The 27,512-nt window shown below is 32.5% G+C and overlaps 5 protein-coding genes across 6 annotated transcripts; 2 read left to right on the top strand and 3 right to left on the bottom strand.

Annotated features, from left to right (window-relative positions):
* Positions 1–1,220: 1,220 nt before the first annotated feature.
* LOC123887014 (TPD1 protein homolog 1-like) lies at positions 1,221–2,615 on the bottom strand. Its single transcript, XM_045936285.1, has 3 exons — positions 2,439–2,615; positions 2,121–2,231; positions 1,221–1,715 (listed from the first exon to the last, which is right to left on the bottom strand). Exons 1-3 carry the CDS (start codon positions 2,521–2,523, stop codon positions 1,414–1,416), a joined length of 498 nt encoding a protein of 165 aa, XP_045792241.1. The 5' UTR covers positions 2,524–2,615; the 3' UTR covers positions 1,221–1,413.
* A 3,590-nt stretch (positions 2,616–6,205) lies between these two features.
* Positions 6,206–13,390, bottom strand: LOC123884593 (aldehyde dehydrogenase 22A1). The gene is made up of 14 exons (XM_045933726.1): positions 13,055–13,390; positions 12,915–12,958; positions 11,965–12,069; positions 11,231–11,358; positions 10,887–11,009; positions 10,262–10,415; positions 9,915–10,018; positions 9,749–9,827; positions 9,326–9,421; positions 9,032–9,169; positions 7,687–7,902; positions 7,249–7,440; positions 6,676–6,819; positions 6,206–6,592 (listed from the first exon to the last, which is right to left on the bottom strand). The coding sequence occupies exons 1-14, from the start codon at positions 13,164–13,166 to the stop codon at positions 6,440–6,442; spliced, it is 1,788 nt and encodes a 595-aa protein (XP_045789682.1). The 5' UTR covers positions 13,167–13,390; the 3' UTR covers positions 6,206–6,439.
* A 1,943-nt stretch (positions 13,391–15,333) lies between these two features.
* On the top strand, positions 15,334–17,201 carry LOC123887163 (universal stress protein PHOS32-like). The gene is made up of 4 exons (XM_045936451.1): positions 15,334–15,521; positions 15,723–15,832; positions 16,145–16,263; positions 16,988–17,201. The coding sequence occupies exons 1-4, from the start codon at positions 15,347–15,349 to the stop codon at positions 17,073–17,075; spliced, it is 492 nt and encodes a 163-aa protein (XP_045792407.1). The 5' UTR covers positions 15,334–15,346; the 3' UTR covers positions 17,076–17,201.
* Positions 17,202–18,771: 1,570 nt separating this feature from the next.
* Positions 18,772–21,977, top strand: LOC123886262 (protein FAR1-RELATED SEQUENCE 5-like). Its single transcript, XM_045935594.1, has 4 exons — positions 18,772–18,834; positions 19,363–20,027; positions 20,115–21,813; positions 21,924–21,977. Exons 1-4 carry the CDS (start codon positions 18,772–18,774, stop codon positions 21,975–21,977), a joined length of 2,481 nt encoding a protein of 826 aa, XP_045791550.1.
* Positions 21,978–22,817: 840 nt separating this feature from the next.
* On the bottom strand, positions 22,818–25,851 carry LOC123887543. 2 transcript variants are annotated; one of them, XR_006801556.1, is made up of 3 exons: positions 25,301–25,847; positions 23,493–23,575; positions 22,818–23,406 (listed from the first exon to the last, which is right to left on the bottom strand). XR_006801556.1 is itself a non-coding variant. In XM_045936875.1 (3 exons), the coding sequence occupies exons 1-3, from the start codon at positions 25,387–25,389 to the stop codon at positions 23,248–23,250; spliced, it is 321 nt and encodes a 106-aa protein (XP_045792831.1). In that variant the 5' UTR covers positions 25,390–25,851; the 3' UTR covers positions 22,818–23,247. The 2 variants fall into 2 exon arrangements, 1 of the variants encoding a protein (XP_045792831.1); XM_045936875.1 differs by having other exon boundaries at positions 23,493–23,565; positions 25,301–25,851.
* Between the last annotated feature and the right edge of the window lie 1,661 nt (positions 25,852–27,512).

The following is a 27,512-nucleotide window of genomic DNA, read 5'->3' as shown; positions in this document are numbered from 1 at the left end:
AAGACCTAGAGATATATACACTCAAAATGTAAAAAAAGAAAAATGTATGTATGACCGTATCTAGTTTCAGGGACGGACTTCCAAGGGCCCCCCTCCCCTCTTGTAGGTATGTTAGTGTGTTATAAGTATATTCTTTCGAGTAAATGGTGATTTGGTTCCTAAATATATGAGATGTTGTCAATATATTGTATTAAAATTATAAAAACAAATTTTTAAATGCGTCTTTTATTAGTAATGTTTTAGATAAATTGGCTAACATAAAATACATTTGAGGGCCAAACTTATAAGGGTTAAATATGTTTTTTGTCCCTATATATAGTTTCCAAAAATTTTCATTTTAATCCTTGAAGTTTTTTTCCACACCTTTTAATCCGTGAAGTTTAATAGATCGATATATACATTTAAATGTTTGACGGTCCCTGAAATTTGCATGTTTGACACTTTTTTCTCTTTTTTAGTCCCTGAAATAGAGATACATATCAATTTATGGTATCAAAAGAAATATAATTTTTTTGTTAAATAGTCTATTAATAAATTTTTTATCTTTTAAGATATATAAGTGAAATATTAAAGTTCGAACATTAATCTTTACATATTATATATGATGTCCTTACCAATTAAGTTATCCTCGTATAGATCGACTTAAGACGGAGAGTGTTATCAACTTAAGCACAAATTTTGGGAAAGAGATTTCCTGTTATTACAGTAGACAATCTCAGTTGTTATTGTCCGATTTAAAATCAATGGCTGAGATTGTTTTAGTCAAAAATATACAATTTTCAATCTTATTCATCTAATCTGATATCAACCGTTAGGATCTAAAACTACGTGTAACTCCGTTGATCTGTTACCGCAAGCAATCCACATCATCCCAAACATTGACATTGACTATTCCATATCTCCATGCAAAAGGTGGTAAAAAAAACTTACCTCAAACATATGGTAAAAAAATCCACATTTCTATGTTTGATTTTTAAAAGAGCTATGAAAGTGTGGTTATTGCTAAAGGCTGACACACAACAACTACCTTCTCCAATTAAGATCAGTGATCAAAGTAAAGAAAATACTATAGTAGAAAGTGAAAGCAAAGCACTTTTATTGGTGTGATTAACTACATGCATGGTGTTGTCAATTTTGTCCTCTATGTTTGAGTCTTAACCCTCTGCTGACTCTCAGGAAGGACTTCTCATGAGACAGTCAAAAGACCAAAGAGAGGCAGACACACAGCATTAAGAGGCTATTATACTGAAGAATCACCATATTTGATTTTAATCTCCAAGTGTTCCATGCAACATTATGCTACAACCATATAATTTAAACTAAAGAAAAATTCTATAATTTAATTTCTCTTGTTAATGTAAACAAGGTTTTGAATAAATAGGGACTATAATTTTTAAAATTCTATTTCTGGACTCAGCAAAACCTAGCAGACTTAAATGCAAGAGGGTACATAAAGGAATTAGAATAAGTGAATCTAATAATCTGGCTAGAACTCAAAGGTTTCCCTCCATTCACCAAACAATCATCATAAGAGAGTCTCTTGAACAATTTAGGGTTGATTATTCTTGCTGAAGCAAACCAGCCACAATGAAGATGGATATCATGAGGAGCACAACCAGAAACACAAGTGTTGACAATATTCACAATGTACTGTGGAATTCCAGTAGTTGAAGCTTTGCTTTGTGAGATACTAATGTCTCTTTTTCTGCAAGAACCTGTTGAAAAAAGAATAATTTATCGATTTAATTTTAGTCCCTGAAAGTATCGCTCTGTCTCCTACTTAGCCCTAAAGTATATGAAATCCGTCATTTATTTTTAAGTATGTGAAAATTGTCGTGTTAGTTCATAACATCTTAACAGCAGGGACTAGACTAGGATCCTCTCTAGTGAAATTTTTACCAGAGTTAGTCCAGATCTGCGCCATTCAATTTTTTTTGGTATGATTTGAACACTATATTGTAAAAAAGAAATGCGGGGCTGAGATGCAACTGCAGATAAAATGTATTGGAGAGGATAAAGTGATGAATTTCATATATTTTAGAAATTAAATTGATGGATTATTTATTAAAAGAAAAATTAAATAATGAATGAGTGAGTGAATGAAAGAATTGCATGTGTACCATGAAACCAAAATTTTGTTGAGGTGGAATTTGAATGTTCTGATTTTTCTGATGCTATTATGGAACCATTTTTGTCTTCATGGTAAGAATGAAAAATTTGTGTTGAAGAACCTGCAAACATTATGTAAATTTCTGGATCAGATAAAGAATTAGACTATTATATATATATATATATATATATATATATATATATATATATATATATATATATATATATATATAGAGAGAGAGAGAGAGAGAGAGAGAGAGAGAGAGAGAGAGAGAGAGAGAGAGAGAGAGAGAGAGAGAATTAAGCAAAAGATGATTTGTTTCTGTTACCTGAATGCATTCCAACATCACAAAATACAAGGAAGGGCATTATGATGCAGAGGAAGAACAGATGAAAAGACATTATGATAGTCATGTTTAATGCAGCTATGGCTATATGTTTTTTTATTAATTAATCTACTTGACAAAGAAGTATATTCAATCAAATCAAACTCAAGAGTGTTAGAAATGAATTTTGAAGAGAGGAGAGAAGGATTTGTAGGGTTGGTGACCCTAGACTGATGTTTATATAAGAATGGTATGATTGGCCTGCGCCTGCACATTTGAAGTACATTATGAAGTTGATTTATAGACGAAATGATAAGTTATTAGAAACTCACACACAAAGTTGAGGGATCGAGATTCGAATCCTGGTCATAGCGTTCGACTTAGCAATTTCGGCATTTCTATCAATATGAGCTAGGATTTGTGGATATATTATGAAGTTTGGTTTAGTTGTGAGGTGTTTCGGTAGTATTCTAGAGGTCATGAGTTCGATTCTCAGATCAATTTTAAAATAATAATAATATAGAAACATACAACACAAGAATCGATTATATTTCTTATAAAAAAAATAAAAAAAAAAACAAGAATTGATTATATTAATATGTATAATATTAATATGTATTAATATGTAATACAATACATATTAATATATATAAGTTTTAATACGACAATAAAAGTTTTGTAATAAATGTGAGAATTCTAGTGTCCATACTCCATAAGGCTTTTATTTCTTTCCAACAGAAAATGTACACAGAAACTATTAGTATTTAATATAATGTACACAAAAACTATTACTAAAATCAAGCTTTTGTCTCAGTTTTTGATTTAAAGCTTTTTCAGAAACAAATTGACACAACACAACAGGTTGAGTGGAAAGAAACAATTTTATTGGTTTAAAAGTAAATCAACCTTTTATATTTTATCTGTGTTTGGTTATGCTATAACAAAAACAAAATGATTAATGTTTGAATACATTAATATAAAAGTTAGTTGAAAAATAAATTCGAGAGTAAATCAATTGTATCGAGGTAAATCAATTGTAGAGGCTAAAGTTCCAAATTGTAGCTTTAAGTTAGAATCAGGTGGCAAGCTCAGGACATATCCGATTATTATAATTTTGTCAAATGATTACTCTTGTTGATGTGTCAGTGTCATGTTCGTGCCTGTGTTAATATTTTATATACAAAATCAATTCTACTCGAACTCGAGAATTTTCAAACATGTCAATTAATTTTACATGCCTCAAGAATCAGTCATATAGGTTTTGCTTAGATTCCTTATTTTACCTCTAACCTTCCCTCATAAGCTTTGGGGTATACCTTCCTTTTTTTTCATTGAGGTAAAAATCTAACATCTAGAGAAAGGACAAAGCACATGAATTCTGAGCTTGAAAAAGAAAGTTACAGGGTAGCAATGGCAGAGCCCTATGACAAAAGGAAAATGGAACTTGAAAGAAAATATGAATAGCTTCTTATTCTTCTATTTGAATGATAAATTTCCATTTTTATTTATTCTTCATGTTTACATATTATAGACCTATTCCACTTTGACAAAAGGGAATTTGACCCTCAAGGCTCAAGTATCATTCATTTATGATGAATGGTTATGGCATGCATGCACATGCAGTGCAGACACGGTTGCATGCATTAATTTATTATGCATGTCTTGTGTCAATTTTCCTCTTTTCATAGAAATGTTTTCTTTTCGAATTCACATGTGTATCAATCCTCACTCAATTATGCTAGAATTATCTGTCACTTGCAAGTGAAGATACACACTTGAAAAGAGGATTCAAACCTTTTTTTTTTTAATTGGAGAAGGGGAAAATTATCATTTATGATGATGCTAATAATCATTTTACTTCTCCAAGAGGATTTAAATTATTTCTTGATGTACAAGATCAAACACTTATCATGAACTGACTTACACGTTGCATATAAGATAATTCAAATCCACAATAATACTATAGTTCTCGAATGGACTTGAGGTCGAGTGCCAATCTGCACCATTCATTTATTTTAAGTTTGAAGTTACAAATGATTAAAAAAAAGGGGCTTGAATTTCAGTTACTAAAATCTACTATTGATCTTCTGTAGATTTAACAACCGATTTAGCGATTGATTCCAAATTGATCGCTAAATCGATCTCTAAATCAAATGCTAAATAAATTTGTGACTAACTTAATGACGATTGAAAAAAATGTCCATAAACCACGGTGATAACATTAGCATCTGATTTAGCGATCATTTGATATTTTCTTAATCTCTAAACCAGTCACTACATAACAATTTTTATGTTGGTATCTTGGGTGCATGGGAATCTAGCTATTTAATGGTACAAAAAATAGTACCTATAATTTGACACCTGGTAACAACGTGAAAATTGAAAGATGCCCTTAAAACTCAAAGCTTCATTTAGAACTCATTCATACAAAACAGTTAGAAGTCACTGTTTTGTTGCCAAAAGACAAATCCGAGTTTTGCCACTATATATGAAATGATATGTATGAACAGGTAAGAACTTTCATTCTGATGCATTTCAGAGGCACATGTGGTGGGTTCATATATACCATTTGGATTCAGCTACTGCTTTCAAGTTCAGGTAGCTAGATATAAGAATCACTTTGAATGTTAATTTATTGCTTTTGCAAATTATAAGCAACCTAAGGTTTTGGGAGTTGATGACAGCTTACCTGTTTATGCATGTATGACCATGTGATGTGAATTAATTGCGGATGTACTTGAAATACTTCATTACCTAGCTAGGTACCTTCTTATGAACAGAAAATTAATGTGATATTGTACCTAACATCTTACGATTATTACTTAGTTTAGCTTTCTAATTTGCATTTGATTCCATTTCAAATGCACCATAATGTATCTTGAATTTGAATTGTCATTTTACAATTTACGGTGTAGGTCTATCCATCTCACATTATTCATCTAACACAAATTGTTAAATAAAAATACTAATTACTATCTCTAATTCTTTATAAAAGACAATTGAGTCAACAAAAATTGATATATTTGATTCATAATATGGACAAAATACATCAATTTTTGTAGACTCTCTTGTAAAATAGACCGGCGGGAGTATATTGTTAACCATAAAATACATATTTCTGGTTTCTTCTATTTAGCAACCAACCCTAATGTTACTAAAATTAGATGTCTCATTACCAACTGAATGATTAATCCAATAGCAAGTCCAAGAAACTCAATTGTAAGAATACTTTAGAGCCAGCCAATGAGAGCCAAATGCCCTATAATTAGGGCGGGTTGGTAAAAAAATGTATCTGTTAGAAGTAAACTTGTAATACATTTTTTAATCCTAATCATTCGTACAATTGTATTGTTTAAACTTTATTCTAAAGTTTTAATGTGAGTAGAGAACATTCAAAACATGCAAACTCTATATTAAAGATAAAAGATGAAAGCACTCATTTCATAGATATAGAGGGTACTCACTTTAAGGCATTCATCATTTAGTTTTAGAATAATAAAGTACATGCTAAAAACTGAAAACATGGTATAAAGAAAGAAACCATTCCTGTGAACTGGATTTACTAAGTTGTAACGCCTACTTGTGTAAATCTCCGGACAAAACCACAAACGCTCTCAACTATAATGGTCAATGTCAAGGTGAGAGGTCTTTGGACCAACATCTAATGGTGAGCATATGATACGCAACTTATCAATCATGGGCGCACTGAGAGAGTCGCCAATCATGGGGTGTTCTATGGAGTATTTAAAAAAATAAAATTCAAGAGAATATATGATCTTTAAAGTTTCTTGCTTCCATGATTTCATTAACGTGATATATAAGAAAAAACGTATTGATGTTCATCAGATAATTATCCTTGATCATCATCAAATAACCACAGCAAAAATGACAGGGGACATAGAAAATAGCTAATACTGATAGTAGTTGGAGACAAACCAGAAGCCCCTAATTATTTGAATGTGCCTATTACCGATTTGGCACATTAAACGCCCTGACATGATTAGTCATTTTTCCTTCTTATTGCCACCAGTTGAGTTTTGCTCAGTAAGCATTTTCACAACATTTACCAATGCTTGCAAACGATCCCATATGCTAAGCCCATAAAGTGCTTCAACGAGTGACTCCTGAAATTCAAATCCATTTTCTGCCACAGGATACTATGACAAATGAAAGGCGCGTCTCAGTATTTATCCACCAACAGTGAAGTCTTAAGATATTATGAAAGGTTTGCCAGACTGACCTGAATAGGCTTTGGTATCTTGGTCTTAATCAATGGCCACCATCTATCTTCAACAACTGATTTTACAAGGCAGCATGCTCGCAAGCCTTCAACACCACCGAATCTTCCAAATCCACTGTGTTTCACTCCCCCAAATGGCAGGGACTGGAAAATCAGAATGAAACTTTACGTCAGTGGAAATTTAAAGACTGCATAATAGTTCTAACCTTTTGGAAGAGTTGACATGGTATTACTCTATGACAAACTGATCTAGACTCTAGGGTATGATCCTTGCCACCCAGATTCTTATATTAAAAAGGTCAAACTTCAATACAAGCACACAGGTTTATATATGTAATATAAAACATTCGTGTGTTGTTTTATGTAGACTTGGTTCGTGACAAAGACAAAATCAGAAATTCATTACTCAGGTGTGCTTCCTAAAAACAAAGCACACATCATATTACGCTACCACTAGAGCTCCTTTCAGGTGAAACACACATACACAAGAGAGAGAGAGAGAGAGAGAGAGAGAGAGAGAGAGAGAGAGAGAGAGAGAGAGAGAGAGAGAGAGAGAGAGAGATGATTTATTACCTGACACATGTATGTTGATGCAAAATCATTAATTGCAGCTACCCCACAATGTATATGTGAAGCTATCTCTCTGGCATGACTTTGACTGCCTGAGAAAACAGCACAGCCGAGCCCATATTTTGAGTCATTAGCAAGCTTGATAACCTCCTCATCAGAGCTAAACTTCATTATTGGCATGATAGGTCCAAATGCCTATAAGTCAAATACACGGATGAATCAAGTAAGCAGTTGCTGAACCATACAAGATAGAAATATATTCTTGAATAATAGTTGGTTACACTATATGAGAATAAGTTATTCAAATTTCCAAATCTCCAATACTTGTAGTAAAGATATGAACCATATATTTTTGTTGGTTACAGAGATATGGACTAAACTAAAATAACAAATGGAAAAAAGTGGTAATGTAAAAATGGAGAAAATAGCAAGCTCTGCTACCTCTTCTTGCATCAATCTCATTGAGTGATTCACATTGACAATCACAGTAGGGGGAAAATACTGATCAACAGCATCTTCACCTATATGTCCAAAACTTCCACGAGCAACAATTTCAGCTCCTTTGTCTAAAGCATCATTTAGAAGAGCTTCAAGCTTTTCAGAGTGCTCATGCATGCATAAAGCTCCCATATCATACTTCCCAGCAAGTGGTGGGCCCTGCAAGAAATCATTAACCCAAAGCCTTAAAGAATGGACTTCATACTAAATAATTTTGAGGAAGATGCCTATGCTCCATTAATAACTGAAAATATGATTCGTGCCAGTACAGCACTCAATTTTCAATGTTAATGCAATCTGTAGAATTTATATAATTTCATGACCTTCTTGTCCCTTCCTCTCATCTATATCTAATCATGGATCCTAGGCCCATAAGTAAAAATCTATCACTTTGCCATTTTTTAACACTGCAAGCTACTAAGTAACCAATCTGTTATAATATATTTTAAAAAATCTCATAATACAGAGTTGTACTTAAAGTAATTGAGAATATCATAGATTATCTCTGAAGATTGGTTTCTGTATATTAGGTTTTTATATTAGGCCTAACTAACTCATTCTTGTAAAACCGGCTAGTAAGGTGAGGAGGTCCTACTAATTTATAAACTCATATGAGGCCTATCTTTATCCCATGTGGGACTTGGGTTTTTCCCAATGCACAACCTCACGCCCAACACTATTGAGTTTGGTGCGTGGATATAAATGGTAGTAAGTGGCCTGGATCATACCATATTATGTTTTTACATTGTGTCTGACTCATCCTTACAAACAAGCTTGTAAAGTGAGGGGTGCCACTAACTTATAAACTCATTTCAGGCCTATCTTTATCCTATGTGGGACTTAGGTTTTTCCCAATACTGTATTCCTCTATATTTAATGATATTTTTCCTTATTTAATTAGGATTACTAGTTCAGTATAAATTTTAATAAGGGTTAGCGTGTAGTTTACTGTATAAAATCATCATCATAATTCAGAGTCTTTATTTCTTTCTCTTCCCTCCTCTATGGAAAAATAGAAGAAGACGCATGCAGAAATGCAACAAAAATAGAAGAAGACAAAAACATATTATGAATCATATGACCGTCTTGCAACTTCATAATAAACAAGAACAGATGTAAAGATAAGCTGATGGACTTCTGATATAGCAATTCTGTAACAATCAAGTGTAAGCAAATCTGACAAGAATCCCATATTGACTTAGAAAGAAATTGCACAAGACAGATGTTACAAATGAAAGGTCATAGAAAATCACTTGCATGATATTTTTTTACATATAAAAACACTTACAGCTGTAACGGATTTGATGATTTTGGTAACTTTGCTGACAAAAGCTGGATAAATGTTCCGATGGACATACAATCGTTCAGCTCCAGCACAGTTCTGCCCACTTGACTGAAGAACAGCCCTGACAGCAATTTGAGCAACCTACATTCAGCAGATCAGTGACAGTTAAAACTATGGCATTCAACAATGAATATATCATTATGCAGTAAGGCCAACATCTGCAACCAAATATGGTCAACAATTATATCATATGCAAGGCTTTGGAAATAATAAATTATGGAAGATATCCATCCATACATGGTCCACATCTACATCTTCACAAACAATAAATGCATCTTTTCCACCAAGCTCTAGTGTAACTGGTATAAGTGTCTCAGCAGCATTTTTCATTATCTGCATAAAAGAACAAGAAATATCATCTAAGTGGAAAGAATAGAAGAAGCATATATGGAAAAGTAGGGAATAGCCCCAAAGGCCCAAAGGCCCAAAGCCCCAAAGCCTCAAACCATCTCATACATTGATTTTGGTTGAGGTTACACTTTTTGTGAGTACAGAATGGGGCTTCAGCTAATCCTAATACTAGACTAAACATTGACCAAGTATTCTAGGGAAATTCTTTATTAAACATATATGATGGATAACATAAATAAACTACTATGAGATACAATTTACAGATGAGAGGACAGGATAAACCATTTTGATTGGCCAAGGGAATCATACCGTCTTCCCAACCCCAGGTGATCCAACAAAAATGACTTTATCAACAGAAGACACCAGTGCTTCTCCTGTTTCAGCAAACCTGGTAAGAAAGATCAGATTGAGGTATAGATGCAGATATGACTTTGAAATTAAAGGGAAAAAGGAAGGGTACAAAATAAGGCTCTACCCTGTTATCACCTCAACAAGGTCCTCTGGAGCTCCTATAGCAGCAAGGGCTGATTGGATAATCCGAAAGTAAAAGCATCCAGACCAACTTGCATGTTCTGATATCTATCATCAGAATCACGAGGATTTCAGTCAAACTGGAAATTATAACCATAAAAAAAGGTATTGCTGTTGCATGTTGCAGAATCTCAATTTTTAATATTATTTCTTAAAGGAACATATAATATCATCCCTATGTTAGTATAACAGCAGTCAACAATGTCTATTGTTTAAAAAAATGGCAATACATCCATATGATGAACAATTTTAGAAAAGGTACCACATAGTACATATTATGTCGTTTTATACCTTAATCACAATACCATTTCCAGAAAAAACTGCTGCTAGCATAGGGTTAAAAATATTATGGAAGGGATAGTTCCACGACACAATGGCTCCAATAACACCAAGGGGGTGAAATTCTACTCTGGCTCTCTTATGAAGCATTGATCTTCCACAGGATCTGCAAGTTTTTTGATTTATTGCAAAATAAAAAGTTGGTCATAAAAGTGGACTGAGATGATTTGCAGTATTAACATAGAAACATTCTTTACTTATTAAAAAATAATAGACATTCTTTATGTACATGGAAAATAAAAAAAAAAATAAAAAAATTCATAGAATTTAAGCCATGAATATAAGACTTTACGAATTTAATGTTAAAAAAGCTGTAGTAAAGAAAAAGAAAATAATATGAGAGATAATATAACATGAGTCAATCTCAACGAAGAAAATAGTCAATTACTGGGACTGGAGGGGGGCAGGGGGTATGGTGCATCTACTTGTCAATTGCCATAAAGAAAAGAAACATATGTATTTTTTATTTTTTTTTTGAATAAATAAAGATAAGTAGAGAACTACAAAAAATTTCAGTCTAAACTCTAAAGTAAGATGAGAAAATATAATATTGAATACAAAAGATTGAGACAAGTACCTGTACTCAGGTTTCAGACATTGTTCACCCTCTGACAGAAGCCAATTGATCTTCTCACATGTTGTCATTATTTCTCCTAGAGAGGCATCTACCATTGTCTTTCCAGTATCACGTGAAGATATCCTAATAAACGGGAACACATTAGGATTTATTTGATATTGATTTTATTTGATATTGATTTTCTTATGCAATAAGTCAGGTTCATATCTATTTTTCAGACTATCAAATAAAACTATGCAAAAAATTGCATTTTTTATTTAGGATGTCGCAACTCACAACATTAGATAAGTAAAAAAACAAACACTTAAATCTTCATACTATGACCATTGATTTGAAGTGCTTACTCGCAGATAAGTGCTTGATGTTTAATTATATACTTCAATACTATACGCAAAAACTGGCGCCTTTGCTTGAAGCTGGTCTTTGACCACATTTTTTGTGCCTTCCGTACCTTTTCAATTTGCTCCTTGACCTATCGATATCTCAAATCAGTACTAGTTAATTCTGGAATATTTATACCAATGAATCTAGTCAAATTGAATATCAATAATTTATTAACACACTTATAACTTGTTCATATGCAGTATAATTCACTTTTATGGCTTTTCGAGTGCTCGCTTAAGATATACAAGTAAATCAAACAAACTCACGAGTTACTCAGACCAACTAGTTTTATTCCCTTATCTATTTTCCTTTCGCTGAGACTTTAAAGTTTCCTTATTTCTAAATATAATACTTGCATAAACATTAATTAAATAAATAAATAAAGAGTTTAACGACGACTATGTACCGAGAGGGTGTAAAAAAGTTTTACAAATAGTACCATAATGAGATATCATTGGATGACTTTGTAAATTACTTTTACACCATCAATGTATACTCATTAAATTTTAAAATAATAATATTGATACTTCATTCAAATAAACACTATGCATCTAAAACTAATAGTTGCTTGCTAGCTTAGGTAAACTATGCATTATATTCCAAATATTTCTTGGCTGCTTGTTTGCCAGATACTTAAACTACGCATCACAATCATTAGTCTCTTGAAAAAAACAATAAGCATTGGCTCACAAACCTCATCCGGTGTCAAAGCAGGAACATATCCCAAATATTTCATGGTGGCAGGCTCATAGCACTGAACTTTCTTGCCTGATTGTTGTGCCGCACCCCTTGGAGGCACCTGAATAAAAAGCAATTTCATCAACGAGACGGATCACCTCGATTCTCTAAAAAACAGGGAAAATTACAAACCAACAACATTAAGACCTTGTTTGGATAAACAACTTAATTAAGCATTTAAAGCATAAGTGTTCATCATATAAGTGCTTATGTATAAGCTAAAAAATATAATAAAGTTAAATTGTTTCCATAATCCATATAAGCTATTTTCATAAACTATCTTGGAGAACTTATGAAAATAAGCTAAAATAATTTGGACATATCATAAGTTGTTTCCAATAAACTCTCTCAAACAGCCTCACAAGTGTTTATTTATATCAATAGATAAACTCAAATCCAAACAGGCCTAAGTCCTAAAACTAACATCACGAGATAAAATTAACAACTTAATTAAGCATTTAAAGCATAAGTGTTCATCATTAATCTACTTCTATAATAAAAATATAAAATAAAGTCAAACCATTTCCATATAAGCTATTTCCATAAACTAACTTGGAGAGCTTATGAAAAAAAAGCAAAAATAATTTGGACATGTCATAAGTTGGTTGTTTCCAATAAGCTCTCTCAAACAGCCTCACCAGTGCTTATTTATAACAATAGATAAACTCAAATCCAAACAAACCTAAGTCCTAAAACTCACATCATAGTGCTTCACCGAGATAAAAGTAACTCCTAAAACAAATCGATTAAGCAGCACCATACTCATTTCCAATTAAAGTGAACTCTAATTTCAAGTTCAAAATCGTAAACAAAACCGATCTAACAAAACGCGAAAACAGAGCAAAATTAAACGCATCAAGATTTCAATTCTCAATTATACAAACATTATATCAACACATCACTCACATATATGAATCTATTCTCCTGCGATTGGCTTCCATATTCCAACACTGCGATAATCAAAATCAACATTACAATTTCAGCATCACGACAAATTTAAATACAATAGAACAAACGAGTGAAAACGAGTGAGTGACGAAGATTACCATCGGAAGCATCAACATCGATTGAAGGAACTTTAGGAGGAATGAGAATGAGAAGAAACTTGCAAATGGCGAAAGCGAATGCTAAAACGAGCAAGGACCACCAAAACGCCATTGAAGAAAACTAAAACTACGTCGTTAGGGTTTGGAAGAAGGTTCTAGAGAGTTTTACGGTTAGAATCTGAAGAAGCTTTGAGATGATGAATGCATTTGATTTGATACTATGGACAAATGAAGAAGGAAACTATTAAAAAAAGAGTGGAGTTGTGTGAACTGAACTGAACGTGTTTCTTTTCTAAATTTATGATTTCCATCAAAGAGAGAAAGGAATAAATTAAAACTTTATTGGTTGCAAGAACAAAATTAAAATTAGAAAATGTGAGAAAAAAGTTTTTCTTACAAGATAAATAAAGTAATTTTAATGTAGTTTTTTTTAATCAAAATTTTAATGTAATATCTTTTTTGATAAAAAAAAAAATCAATTACCAAATTGTGAGAATCAAGTTTTTACGTCTTTTCATTTAGTCTAGATAAAATTGAACAGAAACTCGGCTCTTGAACTTGTAGAATTTATTTCATATTAAAATTATATATATAATTTATTTAATTTTTAACTTAATCTAGAATTAATAATCTTATTTTTATTCTAGATTTTTTTTTGTTGAATTTAATCTAGAAATTTAAGTGTTATGAATATTAATTAAAGAAAATATAAATAAAAATAATAATTTTAATTTTAAATATTAAATAATTCACACTCGCGTACCTTAAGTGCGGAGAAGTAGATAATTTAACTTCCATCCTTTCATGATCAATATAAGTTTATATTAGGCATGACAATGGGGCGGGGCGGGGACGGATATTGCCCTCCCCAAACCCAAACCCATAAAGGTTCGGGTTTCCCCAAACCCATACCAATTTCGACCGGGGATAAAATGTATAACCCCAAACCCATACCCAACGGGGATCGGGTATCCCCATCGGGGTTCGGGTATCCCGTTACGCATCTTTCCACATAAATTTGAATTGTATTTTTTTATCAAAAAAAGAAGTTAAATGTCCAAAATTATTTTGTTTCAACAATATTTTTTTAAATAAAGAAAAAATAGAGAAAGTGGTTTGTTTAATACTCAAATTAAAAATAAATATAAAAATATGAATGTAATTTAAAAGATTGTTGAAGGGTTTCTAATGTAAAATAGGTAAAATCTAATTTTAGTATAAGCGGGGCGGGTTCGGGGTGGATATCAATGTGCCCATTACCCGCCCCAAACCCATCTTTTGAAATCGGGGAAAACCCAAACCCGAACCCAAACCCAGTCAACTCGGGTTTTCCCCGTCAAAACGGGTAGGGTTTGGGCGAATACCCACGGGTATGGGTTTTATTGTCATGCCTAGTTTATATCAACTAAACTATATTTTTTAACATGATGGATAATAAGTATTTTAAATAAGGGTCTTGTTAACATGTGCTCTAAGGGCAATAATACTCTACTAACAACAAACTTTCTAATAAATACACATGATTTAGTGTGATTTGGATTAAGTGCAATCACTACTTTGTGCAGTCTGCTGCACAAAGATCATTAGAACCGTCCGATTAAAATCATACAATTTCTATTTAAACTCAGTTTTTAATTTTTCGTTTAAAATTAAATTTTTTATTATCAAACCACAATTGTTCAATCTTAATCGAACGGTGATAAAATTACTAACCGTATAAAATCCAGATCTGATTATATTTAGTGAGATCTATATAAATTTCAATCGATTAAAAATATACTAAAAAGAGTATAGTAAAGAGTAGAGTACCGTGCTTATAGCACTTCTCAATTTCTTTTGATCATGTATAACAAAGTGAAAATACAATTGTGGCATAAAAAAAAATATATAGATCCAAAATTATTATTATCATATAATTTTGAATTAAGTATAATCAAAATAATATTACAATATATGAGACTACTTTTTTTTTTGTTTAAGAAAGTTGTTCAAATAACATTTCTCTTAAAAATAAGAGAGAAATGCAAAAGTATATGTGAGTTACAATGGAAAAAAAATATTTACAATCTATATGTGAATTAATTAATGTGAAAGTCAAAAGTATATATGTGAGAATATGTGAGTCTCAACCACTAATGGAGAAACGCAATTGTCGCATAAATTGTTTAGTTCTGTCTTCAAGAATTAAGTTATGTCCCGTGAAACATTCTCACTCCATTACAACAAAACAAAACAATAAAATTAATTAATGAAGCACTCACATGCAATTACACAAGTGAACAAGAAGAATCAATGGCAAGTGGAAGGAGATTGGGTGTAGCTGTGGATTTCTCACCATGCAGTGTCAAAGCATTGCAATGGACGGTGGATAATCTTGTCAGAGAAGGTGATAACATCATTCTTGTTATTGTTAGCCCAGAAGAGTATGAGCATGGTGAAATGCAGCTTTGGTCTGTTACCGGCTCACGTAAGTACATTTTTTTCGTAAATTAATCATTTGACGATCCAATTTAATACGTACGTACACATAAGTGTTGGTGTGTGTGTATATATATATTTTTGTGAATTTTAGTGGCTTATTTACATGGAAAATTGCCATGGTATAAAAGCTTCTTATAAAAGCTACAATTATATTGATTTGGCTTTCAATTTGATGTTCATCATGCAGCTCTAATACCTCTAGCTGAATTCAATGACTCTACACTCTCAAAGAAATATGAAATCAAACCCAGCCCTGAAGTTATCAAAATCGCCACATCTGCCGTAGAGCAGAAAAAGGTACTATTTCAATTTGATCATGAAGTTATAAGATATATATATATATATATATATATATATATAGCGCCTAATTTGGAAAACCAGTATCCAGTCCACTGGACCGCCTAATTTGGTTCATGGGTCAGTTCTGACATCAAGTGATTTCAGTCCCACACGATTGTAGTTGCGAGGGTCGAATCATGGTCATCCTACCAAATCTAGCGTCAATCACAACTGAACCAACTAAAAATTGGTTATAGAATCATTATTTTATTCATATATTTTTTGTATATTTTTTCATTATTATAGTTACTGATATTTATTGTGGCATAGGTTGTGGTGCATGTAAAGATCTATTGGGGAGATGCTGGTGAAAAATTATGTGAAGCAATTGAACAAATACCTCTAGATAGTCTTACCATGGGAAACAGAGGCCTTGGAACCATTAAAAGGTAACTATATACTCTCTATGTACTGAATTACTAATTGACTAACTTAGACAAATAAAGTAAGAAAATTCATAAATGAAATAGAGTGTGAATAATACTTTTATTAAAATTAAAATACACTTATCATGTTGGTGTATTTACCTTGATCGTAAATGTAAAGTACTAGATATTGAATTAAGAATGAAGTAGGTAATAGTATTAATTAGAGGGCATAATTAAAAAGAAATAATTAATTTTGTGACGGTTGACGTACTATTTTTGTTACCTTTTGTAAGTCTTCTTTTTCTTTTCATTTTTACATAAGAAATTAAGAAAAGAGGAATACCAAAAAAAAATTAAAAATCAAATTAAGAAAAGAGGAAACCTATTTATTACAAAATATTTATCCGAGAAAAAGAAGAATATGATATTTGACCAATTGCATTTCTTGTCAAACTTTTTCTTCTAAAAAAACTTATCTTTATGGATGGAAAGAAGTAGTGTATTTAAGAAAAATGATAACTAGTGCCTCATAGTATTAGTTAAGAAATCAAAAATAGTAAAATTATTCTGGATTTTGGGTAGTAATAACAATTTTTTTTTACATAAGATAGTAAACATTTTTAAAATGTAAAATATGTTTTTTTTTAATGTAAAATCTACCTCCCAAAATAAGCATTTGAATATCGTGCATTGCATTTTTGTTGATGAGATTTCATTGAATATCTCATTCTTTTTCTTTTTTCAGGGCTATAATGGGGAGTGTTAGCAACCATGTAGTGAATCATGCTACATGTCCAATTATTGTGGTGAAGACTCCAGACCACCAGCATTAATTATTATTTTTTAATTGATTTGACGTAGGAACAAATTTTGTACTTGTTTTTATGTTTCTAGTGGTTTTGCATATAGTTTGTTTTATGAATTAACATTATAAAATAAATGTATGAAAATGGGTTTGTTTGAATTGCAAGTAACCCTTGCTTCATATTGAATTGTGAATTCTTGTGTTCAAGATTATATTTGTGCATGTATATATCATTAAATAAAAGAAAATAAAGTCATGCATTTATAAGGAAATGTATATTGTTCAATTTGATGTGTTTAGAAAATGGGAATGTAGTGGAGTTTTAAGAATGACTCTGTTTATGTTGACTTCTAATATAATTTGAATTTGAGAGTCTTAAAGTATAAAATGGTTAAGTTTGTAAGGTTTTTTTAGGAACTTATAATCACTTTCCCTTTAATGTGAATATTGTTCGAATATGATATAGTTTTGATTGTGGCCCAAGACTCGTTGTTGAGACCTAAGTGACATAATCTAAACCGCAACTATGGACTTAGACTATTTATCATTGTAATTTCCTACAAGAATCGCAATATAAACATAACCATAATTGTGACTACAATTTAAAACCTTTAAACATGAACCTCATCATTCAATTGGCTTTAGCATTTTTCATTCTTCCCCCATCGACTTCAAGGGTTAAGTTGCCACAACAATATCAAGGGTTTTAAATTATACAACGACTTAAAATCATTCTCAACTTTTTTTTTTTTTAGTTTACAATGAGCTGAGGATCGAACCCATAACCTATAGCATATTACCCAAATCCCTCACCACTAGACCAAACCTAGTGGCTTAAATCATTCTCAACTTAATACCGTGTTTGTTTTCACATTTGCTTCGAATTCGATTTTAAGGTAGGGCAATAGTCAAAGTTTCACTTTGGAGAGACACCATAAGCAATATTGTGCATTAAGGTGGCTTAAGTTTGGTTATCTTTTTTAAAAGATATAAACTATCCTTGAGTTTGCATTAAACAAGGTAAAAATAGTATGTCAAAATATACTTGGTTATAGATACAAATTGCGTTCAAAATATCCAAATTTACAGAATTATAGTTTGTGCGAAAATTTCCTCATGTACATTTGACACAAATCATAGTTCGGAAATCAACATAGATCAAAAGTGTTTAGGGGTATGATAAAATGGATATTGGAAAAGTTACCATGTGTTCTTAAGGCTCATGTATATATATATATATATATATATATATATATATATATATATATATATATATATATTTTCTTTCTATTTTATTTATATTATTATTATGAGCTATAAGTATAAGATGTGAGTGTTTAAATATCGGCTGCTTCTAACATGGACCATGAAGCCAAGTGGTCCATGATGGACTACTATGAATACTCACAAGTTCTTTTTCAATTGCAACCATTGGATGAAAGGAGAGTGTATATAGATTATCATGGGCTTCCAACATTGAATACAATACTATTTGGATTTTAATTATTTTATACACAAAATTGAAAAAGCAAAAACATAATTAAATTTCATTTTCCTAATAATTTATTTATATTATTAATTTTTTATTTTTATATCACTAACCTAGATCCCAACCACCACCATAACCACCCCCTCGACCATAACCTCTACCACCACTTCTACTCTATTCACCTTCACGGCGACCACCACCTTCACCTCCACCATATCCACCACCACCAATCGATATGAATCAAAGCACACGAGACACTGGAAAAACAGGTCCGACGGCAGCTGAATATCAAAGGCAGGTTATGTTACGCATCGTGTAAAGTAAGTTGATAATTTCATTTTCTTCTACTCTGATTCCAACAAGCTGAGATGATTACTTTGAGTAGGTTTTTCATTATTATTTTTTTGTTTGTCTCTAATTGAAATGAAGTTTATGTTGTTAGATGAAAGCTCATGAATGTTATGTTGCTTCTCTGCTCTCTTAGTTTTTTCCTTGGCTCATGCTCTTATTAAGACAACTGAAACTATGAAAATTAGAATACTGTGTACTTTGGAAGTCATGTACATGAGCAGAACAGCACTCCAGTCTAGTTTTTGTGTTAGTTAGTCATGCTTGTTTTTATTGTGTCTGGTTTAGTTTATTAGTAATGGTTGGTGGTGTGGTGTTGTTTTGGGATTATATTGGTAGTGTGATTGGGAGGTATATCATGTATTGGGGATACTTGTTGTATTTTAATATATAATGTAATGATTTTGTGCAAACTGAGGTGTATATTGAAGTGTTTGTTATTCAATTAAATTTTAATGGTTTTATTGTTTCATTGTAGAGATCGGACGAGTCAACAAATATTATGAGTAATAATAATAGTGATGGAGGTGATAGAGGTGAGTATGAAGATGAGTATGGAGGTCAAAATGGGAATGGCGATGAGGATTGTAGCGGAGATGATAGCGTTGAGTATGAAGATGAACATGAACATGAAGGGAATGAAGATGATAGAGGTAAGTATGAAGATGAACATGAAGGCAATGGAGACGAGGATGGTAGTGGAGATGATAGTGGTGGTGAGTATGGAGATCTAAGTGGAGATGGAGACGGAGATGGTAGTGAGTATAGTAGTAGTGAAGAATCAGATGAAAATAACTCTACAGAAGATGAAATAACCATAGATGGTTTGACAGATATTTTGAAGATTGATATGAAAAATATTAGCATTGATGATGTTAGTAGGTACGATTTTTGTGATTTAGAAGTTGCTTATCAATTCAATTGTTGGTATTCTAGAATGAATGGTTTCTCTGTACGCAAAAGCAAGGTTGGTAGGAATAGCAAGGGTGAAAAGTTGCAACAAACATTTGTTTGTTCAAATGAAGGATACAGAGAAGATAAGGGTTTAAATACGAAAAGTCGAAAGCGTGAACCAAGGCGTGAAACTAAGTGTGGTTGTGAGGCTAAATTTCGTGTTCACATTAATACTCTATCAGGGAGATGGTATGTGACAATTTTTAGTGATAAACATAATCATAATTTGTTTGAAGAAAAATATTGTTCTTTGTTGCCATGACATAAAAAGATCAGTGCAGCTGATGATTCTCAAATTCAAAGTTTTAGAAAAGTTGGGATTAAGACTTGTCAAGTGTTTGGTTCGTTTGCAAACAACTCTGGAGGGTATCACAAGATAGGTTTTATAAAAAAGGACCTATATAATCAAGTTGGTAAACAAAAACGCCAACAATCATCTGATGCCTCTACCGCGTTAAAGTTTCTCAAAGATGTGGGATCTAAAGACCCGTTGATGTTTGTTAAGCACACAATTGACAATGAAGGGAGGTTGCAACATCTATTTTGGTGTGATGGGGAAAGTAGATTGAATTATAGAGTGTTTGGTGATGTCTTGGCTTTTGACGCCACATATCGGAAGATCAAGTATATGTGTCCTTTTGTCGTATTTTCTGGTGTTAATCACCATAATCAAATAGTTTTTGCAACTGCACTTGTGTCGAAGGAGAATGAAGAAACATATGTGTGGCTTTTGGAACAATTTATGGAGGCAATGGAAGGCAAGATGCCAATCTATGTTATAACTGATGGTGATTTAGCCATGAAGAATGCAATACGGAGAGTATTTCCTAGAGCCCACCACCGGTTATGTGCATGGCATTTGCTATGCAATACAATTAGCAATGTAGGTATTCCAGATGTCATGCCGTACCTAAAGAAGTGCATGTTAGGTGACATTGAAGTGAGTCGATTCGAAGAAACATGGGATGAAATGGTTAATAAGTTTGGATTGGAAGACAACACTTGGATAAGAGATTTGTATGAAAAAAGAAACATGTGTGCTACAGCTTTGATATGTGGAAATTTTTTTGCAGGGATAAGGACCACTTCATGGTGTGAAGCGTTGCACAGTCATATTGGAAAGTTTGTTCAGTCGAGATGTAATTTAACTGATTTTGTTGAACAATTCCATAGGTGCCTTACTTACTTTCGGTTTAGGGAAGTGGAATCTGATTTTGAATCGAATTATGGTCAGTTTGTGTTGCAAACAAGTTTGAGGTCCATTGAGAGGTTTGCATCAAGGCATTTCACAAATAAGATGTTTATTTTATTTCGACCCGTCTTATCTAAGGCATCCTTAATAAGGGTGTTGGAGTGCCATGAGATGGCAATGTACTCAATTTATTTGGTGACAAAGTGGAAGAGTTCTAGAATAGTGTGGAATGTTTCTTATTGCCCATCACCTGTAGATATTAGATGTTCTTGCCAAAGGATGGAGTCCATAGGTTTGCCTTGTGAGCACATTATAGTTGTGTTGGTGAACTTAGACTTTGATGAGTTGCCTGGATATTTGGTATTGAATAGATGGTCTAAGACTGCGAAGGAAAACATTAGCGGAAGTTGCACAAATGCCTCATTTTACTGGGATTCTCATTTGATTGCTAGACTTGCAAATTTACACTATTTATTTAAAGAATTAGCAGTGGTTGCACACCGCAATGATGAAGACTACAAACATATTGTTAATCTCATGACAGTTGAAATTAATAAGTTGAGAGAGAAGCATGGAAATGCAGGCAGTGCAGAAAATATCGAGACTGAAAACATTGACGAGACACTAAAGGATCCCGAAATTGTGAGATCGAAGGAATATGGCCAGAGCACTAAAGGATCCAGCTATAAGTGCGGCGCTTGTGGTATAGTTGGGCACAATATAAGATCTTGCCAAAACATTACTGCTAATACAACAATGAACGAACAGTCTGACAGTCAAATGGTAAGTTAATTTATGTAAATGCATATTATTCATGTCTACATAATAATTCTTGCACTTGACTTTTGTCTAATAATTATGACATTGACTACGTTTCACATTTACACTTGTAGCATCAGTTTGGAAGCTCCGCTGCTGAGTTTATGCTTTCAAGCAGTCATTCCTAGTGCTGAGAGTATGCCTTCAAGCAGTTGTATGATAGTGGCTATGAAACCTGTTTAGATGTACTGATTAACTTGGTTAATTTTGTTGTGGGCTGATATTTGTAGCTACTAGATGTACTAAAACATGTTTCCCACTGGTGTTTAATGCTTTTGTAGTGGATTTACTAATATTTGTAGTGGATATTGTGTTATTAAGTAGTTGCAGGTCTCCCTGTTGTTTTTCCATTTAGTGTCATGCTTCTTTTTTAAATCACCTTATGAGTGGTGTTGGGACCCAATTGATTGCTTTTAGAGTTAATCTTTTTATTTGAAAAGAAGGGATCTGGTTGTCATGTTTGAAATGTTCTAGGTGATCAAGATTATGTTGCCTAATATGGTGTTATAATTTTATTGGTGGCAGCTTTGTGTTCTGTCCATCGTTTGTAGCTTTAATTTTGGTATTAGTGCTCTAACCATGAGCCTGTTTTGCGCCTGTGTGGACAGGTTTTGGGGTCCTTGCTTTTGGTTTTTAGTGTTCTTTCTTCTCATCCTATAGATACTTCTTGTATATGGGTATGGCTGAAAATGCGTCTCGCTGAGTCAAACTCGTCTGAGTTTGAATCTTTTTTATGCCCCAGACGAATTGTTTTTGCAATATTTTTATATTTCTAAAAATTTCTATTAAGAAATCGACGAAGGGAAATCAAACCCATAAATACACACAACATTTAACACAAATTACTCAACCATGAGCGTAGGATTGTGTTGCTCTTTGCTCATGGCCGCCTCCGAACAAAACACACTATAACTCCTATAAAATGAAAAATAACAATTTATTCTTTCCGAGTACACGTGCATAGTTGTGAGATAATGAAAGTTTTATAAAATAAGACAAATCTAAATGGGTAAACATAAATTTGTGCATAATCATCATTACATAATTACATAATAAGTACCAAGTTGGTCTAAGTACCAATAGATTTGGAGTCACTACACCATTTCCATTTCTAGTTCATACACAAGATAGATTATAAATAGTAGTAATAGAAACAAGGGGCAACACATAAACAAAAGGCCCTTGCTTGGAACCCCAAACCTATGGTCTTCAATTACAAAACATAATATTGACTGGGGCCATCAGTGATATAACCAAAAAAGACATGTGATCTTGGATCATTAGTTCTAGATCATTAGTTAAAAAGAGTGATACTATTCAAAAAAAGACTCAAGAAAATAAGGTAGTAGGAGTCTCTATTGCACTTAACGTGAGACACACGTCATATCCCATAAAGATTCAAGATTCAGTTCCTTCAAGTTTGGCATTTTCAGGCCCTTTGTTGATCAATTTCGACCAATAAGAGAGTGCATTTGACGATACACTCTTGAAGTAGTCATTATGGGGACCCATTAACAGACGTAGAGCCACTTTCATGCGAACCACATTTTCATCAAGCTGCAAATTAAAAAAACAAAAGCATTAACTATCACTATGATGTAGATATCCAATTTTAGATGTGACAATTGTGTATTAGGACCTACCATTTGTGGTGCATTTACAAAGAATGCATGCTCCATAGACATCCACTCCACGACCCATAGTCCAGAAGTGTGACTGTAACGCCCTAAACCCAATATTCAAAAGTTACTCTAATTCAAGAATGCTTTTCAAAATTACGCAGCGGTTATAAATAATAAATATGCTTGGAGTCAAAATAACTTATGCAAATATTGGTTTAAGGTATTACATTTTTCTTTATACATTGCTAATGAAAATAAATTAGCATAAGCATCACTAATAAAAATATTTTTCTTTTCTAAAAAGAAAACATTTTAAATTAAAAATAAAATGACAGAGTAAATGACTCTATGAACTCTTTCCCGTGTCACAATCAGAGCGGAGCTTCATCAAGAACTCAAGCACACGAGACTCAACAACCTGGACTCCCAAGAGTCCAGCACGTAACACATAACACAAAACAGGGTGAGTTTATGCAATAAGCAAAAAAAATAGGAAATATACAACAAGGTATAAACATGATTATATCACGTTAATAATTCATGCAACATTTATACCATTTAATCAACACCTCAATTTACACATCATTAATCAATTAAATCAATCATACAACATTAGTTACTTGGAATATCGGAGATATATTACTAAATATCCAACTCACCACTACACATCATTTAGCATCCACCAATTAACACCCACAAATCATCACTTATCATTTAGTGCGCAATTATGCAAACATCAATCAACAATTTATCAGTCACACAATATTTCATCCATTGAAATTAAGTATGCAATGTCTCCCTAGACACGACCTATATGCATGTGGTACCCATCATCATAATTTTGGAAAACTTATTCCAAATGTTTTAGATCATCGTCTCTAAAACAACAGTAAACTAGATCATCGTCTCTAGAATACTCATCAATAAACACAACTTATGAATGCATGAATGTGCATATACCAAACATATGGTTTTATCTCTATTATAACATCAACATAATATGGATTAACATAATCCAAATATTCTAAATCATCGTCTTTAGAATACACCCACACATGATAAATCCTTATTTATCATCATCAATAAATTGAACATCCAATTTATATTCACGAACAATCACACCTCGTCATTGTACATAAGCACGAAACACCGTCATTGTTCATACGCACGAACACATCACTAATACACCAAAAGAATTCATACACCAATAAAATTCATCATTTAGTACACGAATAAAATTCATCGATAATCCACGTCAATGAAACTTCATCAACAAACTCACAAATAAAGTTTATCAATTAAATACATTAACTAACACATTAATTTAGTTTCATTCATATATTCATCACCATCATCTTTTCAATATAACGAACAAAACACCGACTCAAACAAATCATCTCACAAAAATTGAGTAGATTCACACCACAATTTACCATGACTATAACCCACTATCATAGTATCCCATAACCCCCAAAACTCACATAAATGGATTCATATGTTTAGTTCTCATTAATCCTAACTCAGCATACTTAAATTAACAACAAAACAACAACCAATTCATGAAATTATCAATCAAAATTCATACTTTCAATTTATTCAAACATAACAACTTCAACCGTTCAAGCATGAATTTTTATTGTATAAATCACTACTAACTAATAACAACAACATGGATTATTAATGAGAAAGCATAAAAACATAATCTCTACTCATGGGTTTTCTCAAAAAACCCTCTCCTAAGGAGAATCATAGAATACTTGGGAAAGAGAAGCTTAGCTACTCCTTTATTCTATAACTCAATCCTACTTAAAAACATAAACTTCCCTTACCTTTGATTGTAAAGAAAATGGAGGATGGCAATGGTTCTTGAAGCTCCACCTTGTTCTTGCCTTTTTCCCTCTTTTTCTCCCCAACACATCTGGTGCAATCCGAACTCGATTTCTTCCTCCTCAGACCTTGTTTCAACGATCCGAACGGTCAAAAGTTGGTCTCGGATGTTGTGAACCTACCCTCAAAATTTCAAGGAAATCCAACGGTTAACGAATCGGGAATCGAAGTTTTTGTGAGGCTGCTGTGTTGAAAACGAGATTGCATTCCTCATCTCTTCTTTCTCTTCAACTTTCACCAAAACCCTTCTTTTTAACTTCTCTCTCTACCTCTTTCTCTCATAAATAAGTCCAAAACCTCTAATTATTTATTTTCTCCCATAACTAACTCCTAAATTATACTACTATCTAATTTAATCTCAAACTACAATAATTACACAAGACATAAAAACACACTTAACATGTCAAAAATCAATTTAAAATTCATAAACACACAAATACACATAAGCACATAATTAGACATCATTTAATAAATCATATATCCCTAAAATATTCCTAATTAAAATTCGGGGCGTTACAGTGACTGTATAACACAACAATTATATTAATAAAAGAACATGGACAAAACATAAGACATGTATATATGTTTGTAATTCATAGATATATAATTTATGTACTATTGTATGAATACAACTCTTGTACCTGTTTGTGGCTTCCAATGTCTTGCTCTGTTTTATAATAGATAAAGTATAGCACATAAGATGATAAGAATGATATGCACTTGAAGAAGAGTTAAGTGAACGAGGATAGAGTGAAAGCAAATGAAATAGAAACTCTTTGTCCATGCAAGCACCAGAAGAAAGTTGTCTCAGTAAATTACCATCTAATTGGAATGCTTACAATCTCTATAATCAATCCAAGATCAGACTTGTATCAGATCTAAATTGGCACATAAACAAAGTATTGAAATAATTTATTGACATACTAATTTAAGCATTGTTTTCATCCTCTCTTCAGCTGCATTTGGAGTAAGATATGAATCAAACTGGTAGATCTTTTTCTCCTTAATTGATATTATCATTAAGTACCAATGACCATGATCAATATCATGTATAAGGATGTAAATCTGAAATAAAAATAATGAGTTAGTGACCATTGAGGTATATATTGGTTGTGCATATCAATTAATAGTAGTTACCAATGACAATTGTTGGAATGGGTGTATCCAATCTTTTGCGTATTGCATCAGCAAAACTTCCATGGTATTGCCTTCAAGGACATCATGCTAAAAAGAATTAATTGATGTTAGTTCAACTTAATATGCGAATGGTTAGAGTTATAAAGTACAATGAAACCCATATTAAAAGCTCACCACAAAATCTGGAGGGAGACACCAAACTGTTTTCTCAGTCTTCTTCAATTGAGTCCATGTGATATTCACAGCCATCATATGATTTATCTGGGAAACCAAAAACACAACAAATTAAAAATAAAATAAAATGAATTATTGGTCGTAAAAGAGATAATTAGACTTACTTTACGCCGAACAATTCGCGTTGGGCAAAGACACTCAAAATCAGACCGCGACCCGATATGTTGACCGCATATGAATACAAATTCTATGTTTTCAATTAAACACAAGTTTATAAAAATAGCAGATGATGAACATATAGAAAACCATTAGAAAGCGTTACCTTGAGGCCAGCTCTGTGTGAAAGACATACACACTAAGTTGAACTTCTTGAAGATTTAAGTTCATGTTTGGACTTGGTATAAATTCACACTTAGCATTCTGAAATACACTTAGCACAAGAAGCATAACAAGTAATTAAAATTTAATGCATCATTTTACCTTGTATGCTGCTAGAGAATGACTTTCATAGCAATTTTCCAAATGTACATTTTTTGTTGACTTTTGTTTGGAAGTACCAGTAGCATATGGTTTCTTCTTGATTTTTGCCTGAGATGACTTTGGTTTTGGCTCAGTCTTGGTTTTCTTTAGTGTTGGAGCTTTTGTGAAAGGTAACTTCCTTGTGGAATTTCTTTTGACAGAAGTGGTTGTTCCTGAAGCATTACCCTGCAACTAGGATTATATCACAAATTAGAGATTGATATATACATATAGATAAATAATAAAAACATGAATAATAAACCAGAATAACCAAAGGTGATTTTCCCTACTTCTGTTCCAACATCCATTTCAGCCAAATTTGAG

This window comes from Trifolium pratense, linkage group LG5 (genome assembly GCF_020283565.1).
Source record: "Trifolium pratense cultivar HEN17-A07 linkage group LG5, ARS_RC_1.1, whole genome shotgun sequence".
NCBI classification, from domain to species: domain Eukaryota; kingdom Viridiplantae; phylum Streptophyta; class Magnoliopsida; order Fabales; family Fabaceae; genus Trifolium; species Trifolium pratense.
Note: the sequence above shows the minus strand (reverse complement) of the source record. Positions and strands in the feature narration are given on the sequence as shown.

Excerpts from the sequence above, each read along its gene's own strand:
- LOC123887014 (XM_045936285.1), bottom strand. The coding sequence starts at position 2,523 with ATGACTATCATAATGTCTTTTCATCTGTTCTTCCTCTGCATCATAATG. Across the intron at positions 2,232-2,438 it reads TGATGTTGGAATGCATTCAG|GTTCTTCAACACAAATTTTT; the intron begins GTAACAGAAACA and ends TAATGTTTGCAG. Across the intron at positions 1,716-2,120 it reads AACAAAATTTTGGTTTCATG|GTTCTTGCAGAAAAAGAGAC; the intron begins GTACACATGCAA and ends TTTTTTCAACAG.
- LOC123884593 (XM_045933726.1), bottom strand. The coding sequence starts at position 13,166 with ATGGCGTTTTGGTGGTCCTTGCTCGTTTTAGCATTCGCTTTCGCCATT. Across the intron at positions 9,828-9,914 it reads CTTGTTGAGGTGATAACAGG|GTTTGCTGAAACAGGAGAAG; the intron begins GTAGAGCCTTAT and ends CTTTCTTACCAG. Across the intron at positions 6,593-6,675 it reads AGATACCAAAGCCTATTCAG|TATCCTGTGGCAGAAAATGG; the intron begins GTCAGTCTGGCA and ends CATTTGTCATAG.
- LOC123887163 (XM_045936451.1), top strand. The coding sequence starts at position 15,347 with ATGGCAAGTGGAAGGAGATTGGGTGTAGCTGTGGATTTCTCACCATGC. Across the intron at positions 15,833-16,144 it reads CTGCCGTAGAGCAGAAAAAG|GTTGTGGTGCATGTAAAGAT; the intron begins GTACTATTTCAA and ends ATTGTGGCATAG. Across the intron at positions 16,264-16,987 it reads GGCCTTGGAACCATTAAAAG|GGCTATAATGGGGAGTGTTA; the intron begins GTAACTATATAC and ends TTCTTTTTTCAG.
- LOC123886262 (XM_045935594.1), top strand. The coding sequence starts at position 18,772 with ATGAATCAAAGCACACGAGACACTGGAAAAACAGGTCCGACGGCAGCT. Across the intron at positions 20,028-20,114 it reads AATACTCTATCAGGGAGATG|TGCAGCTGATGATTCTCAAA; the intron begins GTATGTGACAAT and ends TAAAAAGATCAG. Across the intron at positions 21,814-21,923 it reads AACAGTCTGACAGTCAAATG|CATCAGTTTGGAAGCTCCGC; the intron begins GTAAGTTAATTT and ends TTACACTTGTAG.
- LOC123887543 (XM_045936875.1), bottom strand. The coding sequence starts at position 25,389 with ATGTGTTGGGGAGAAAAAGAGGGAAAAAGGCAAGAACAAGGTGGAGCT. Across the intron at positions 23,566-25,300 it reads CATTTTCTTTACAATCAAAG|TCACACTTCTGGACTATGGG; the intron begins GTAAGGGAAGTT and ends AGGGCGTTACAG. Across the intron at positions 23,407-23,492 it reads TTGTAAATGCACCACAAATG|CTTGATGAAAATGTGGTTCG; the intron begins GTAGGTCCTAAT and ends TTTAATTTGCAG.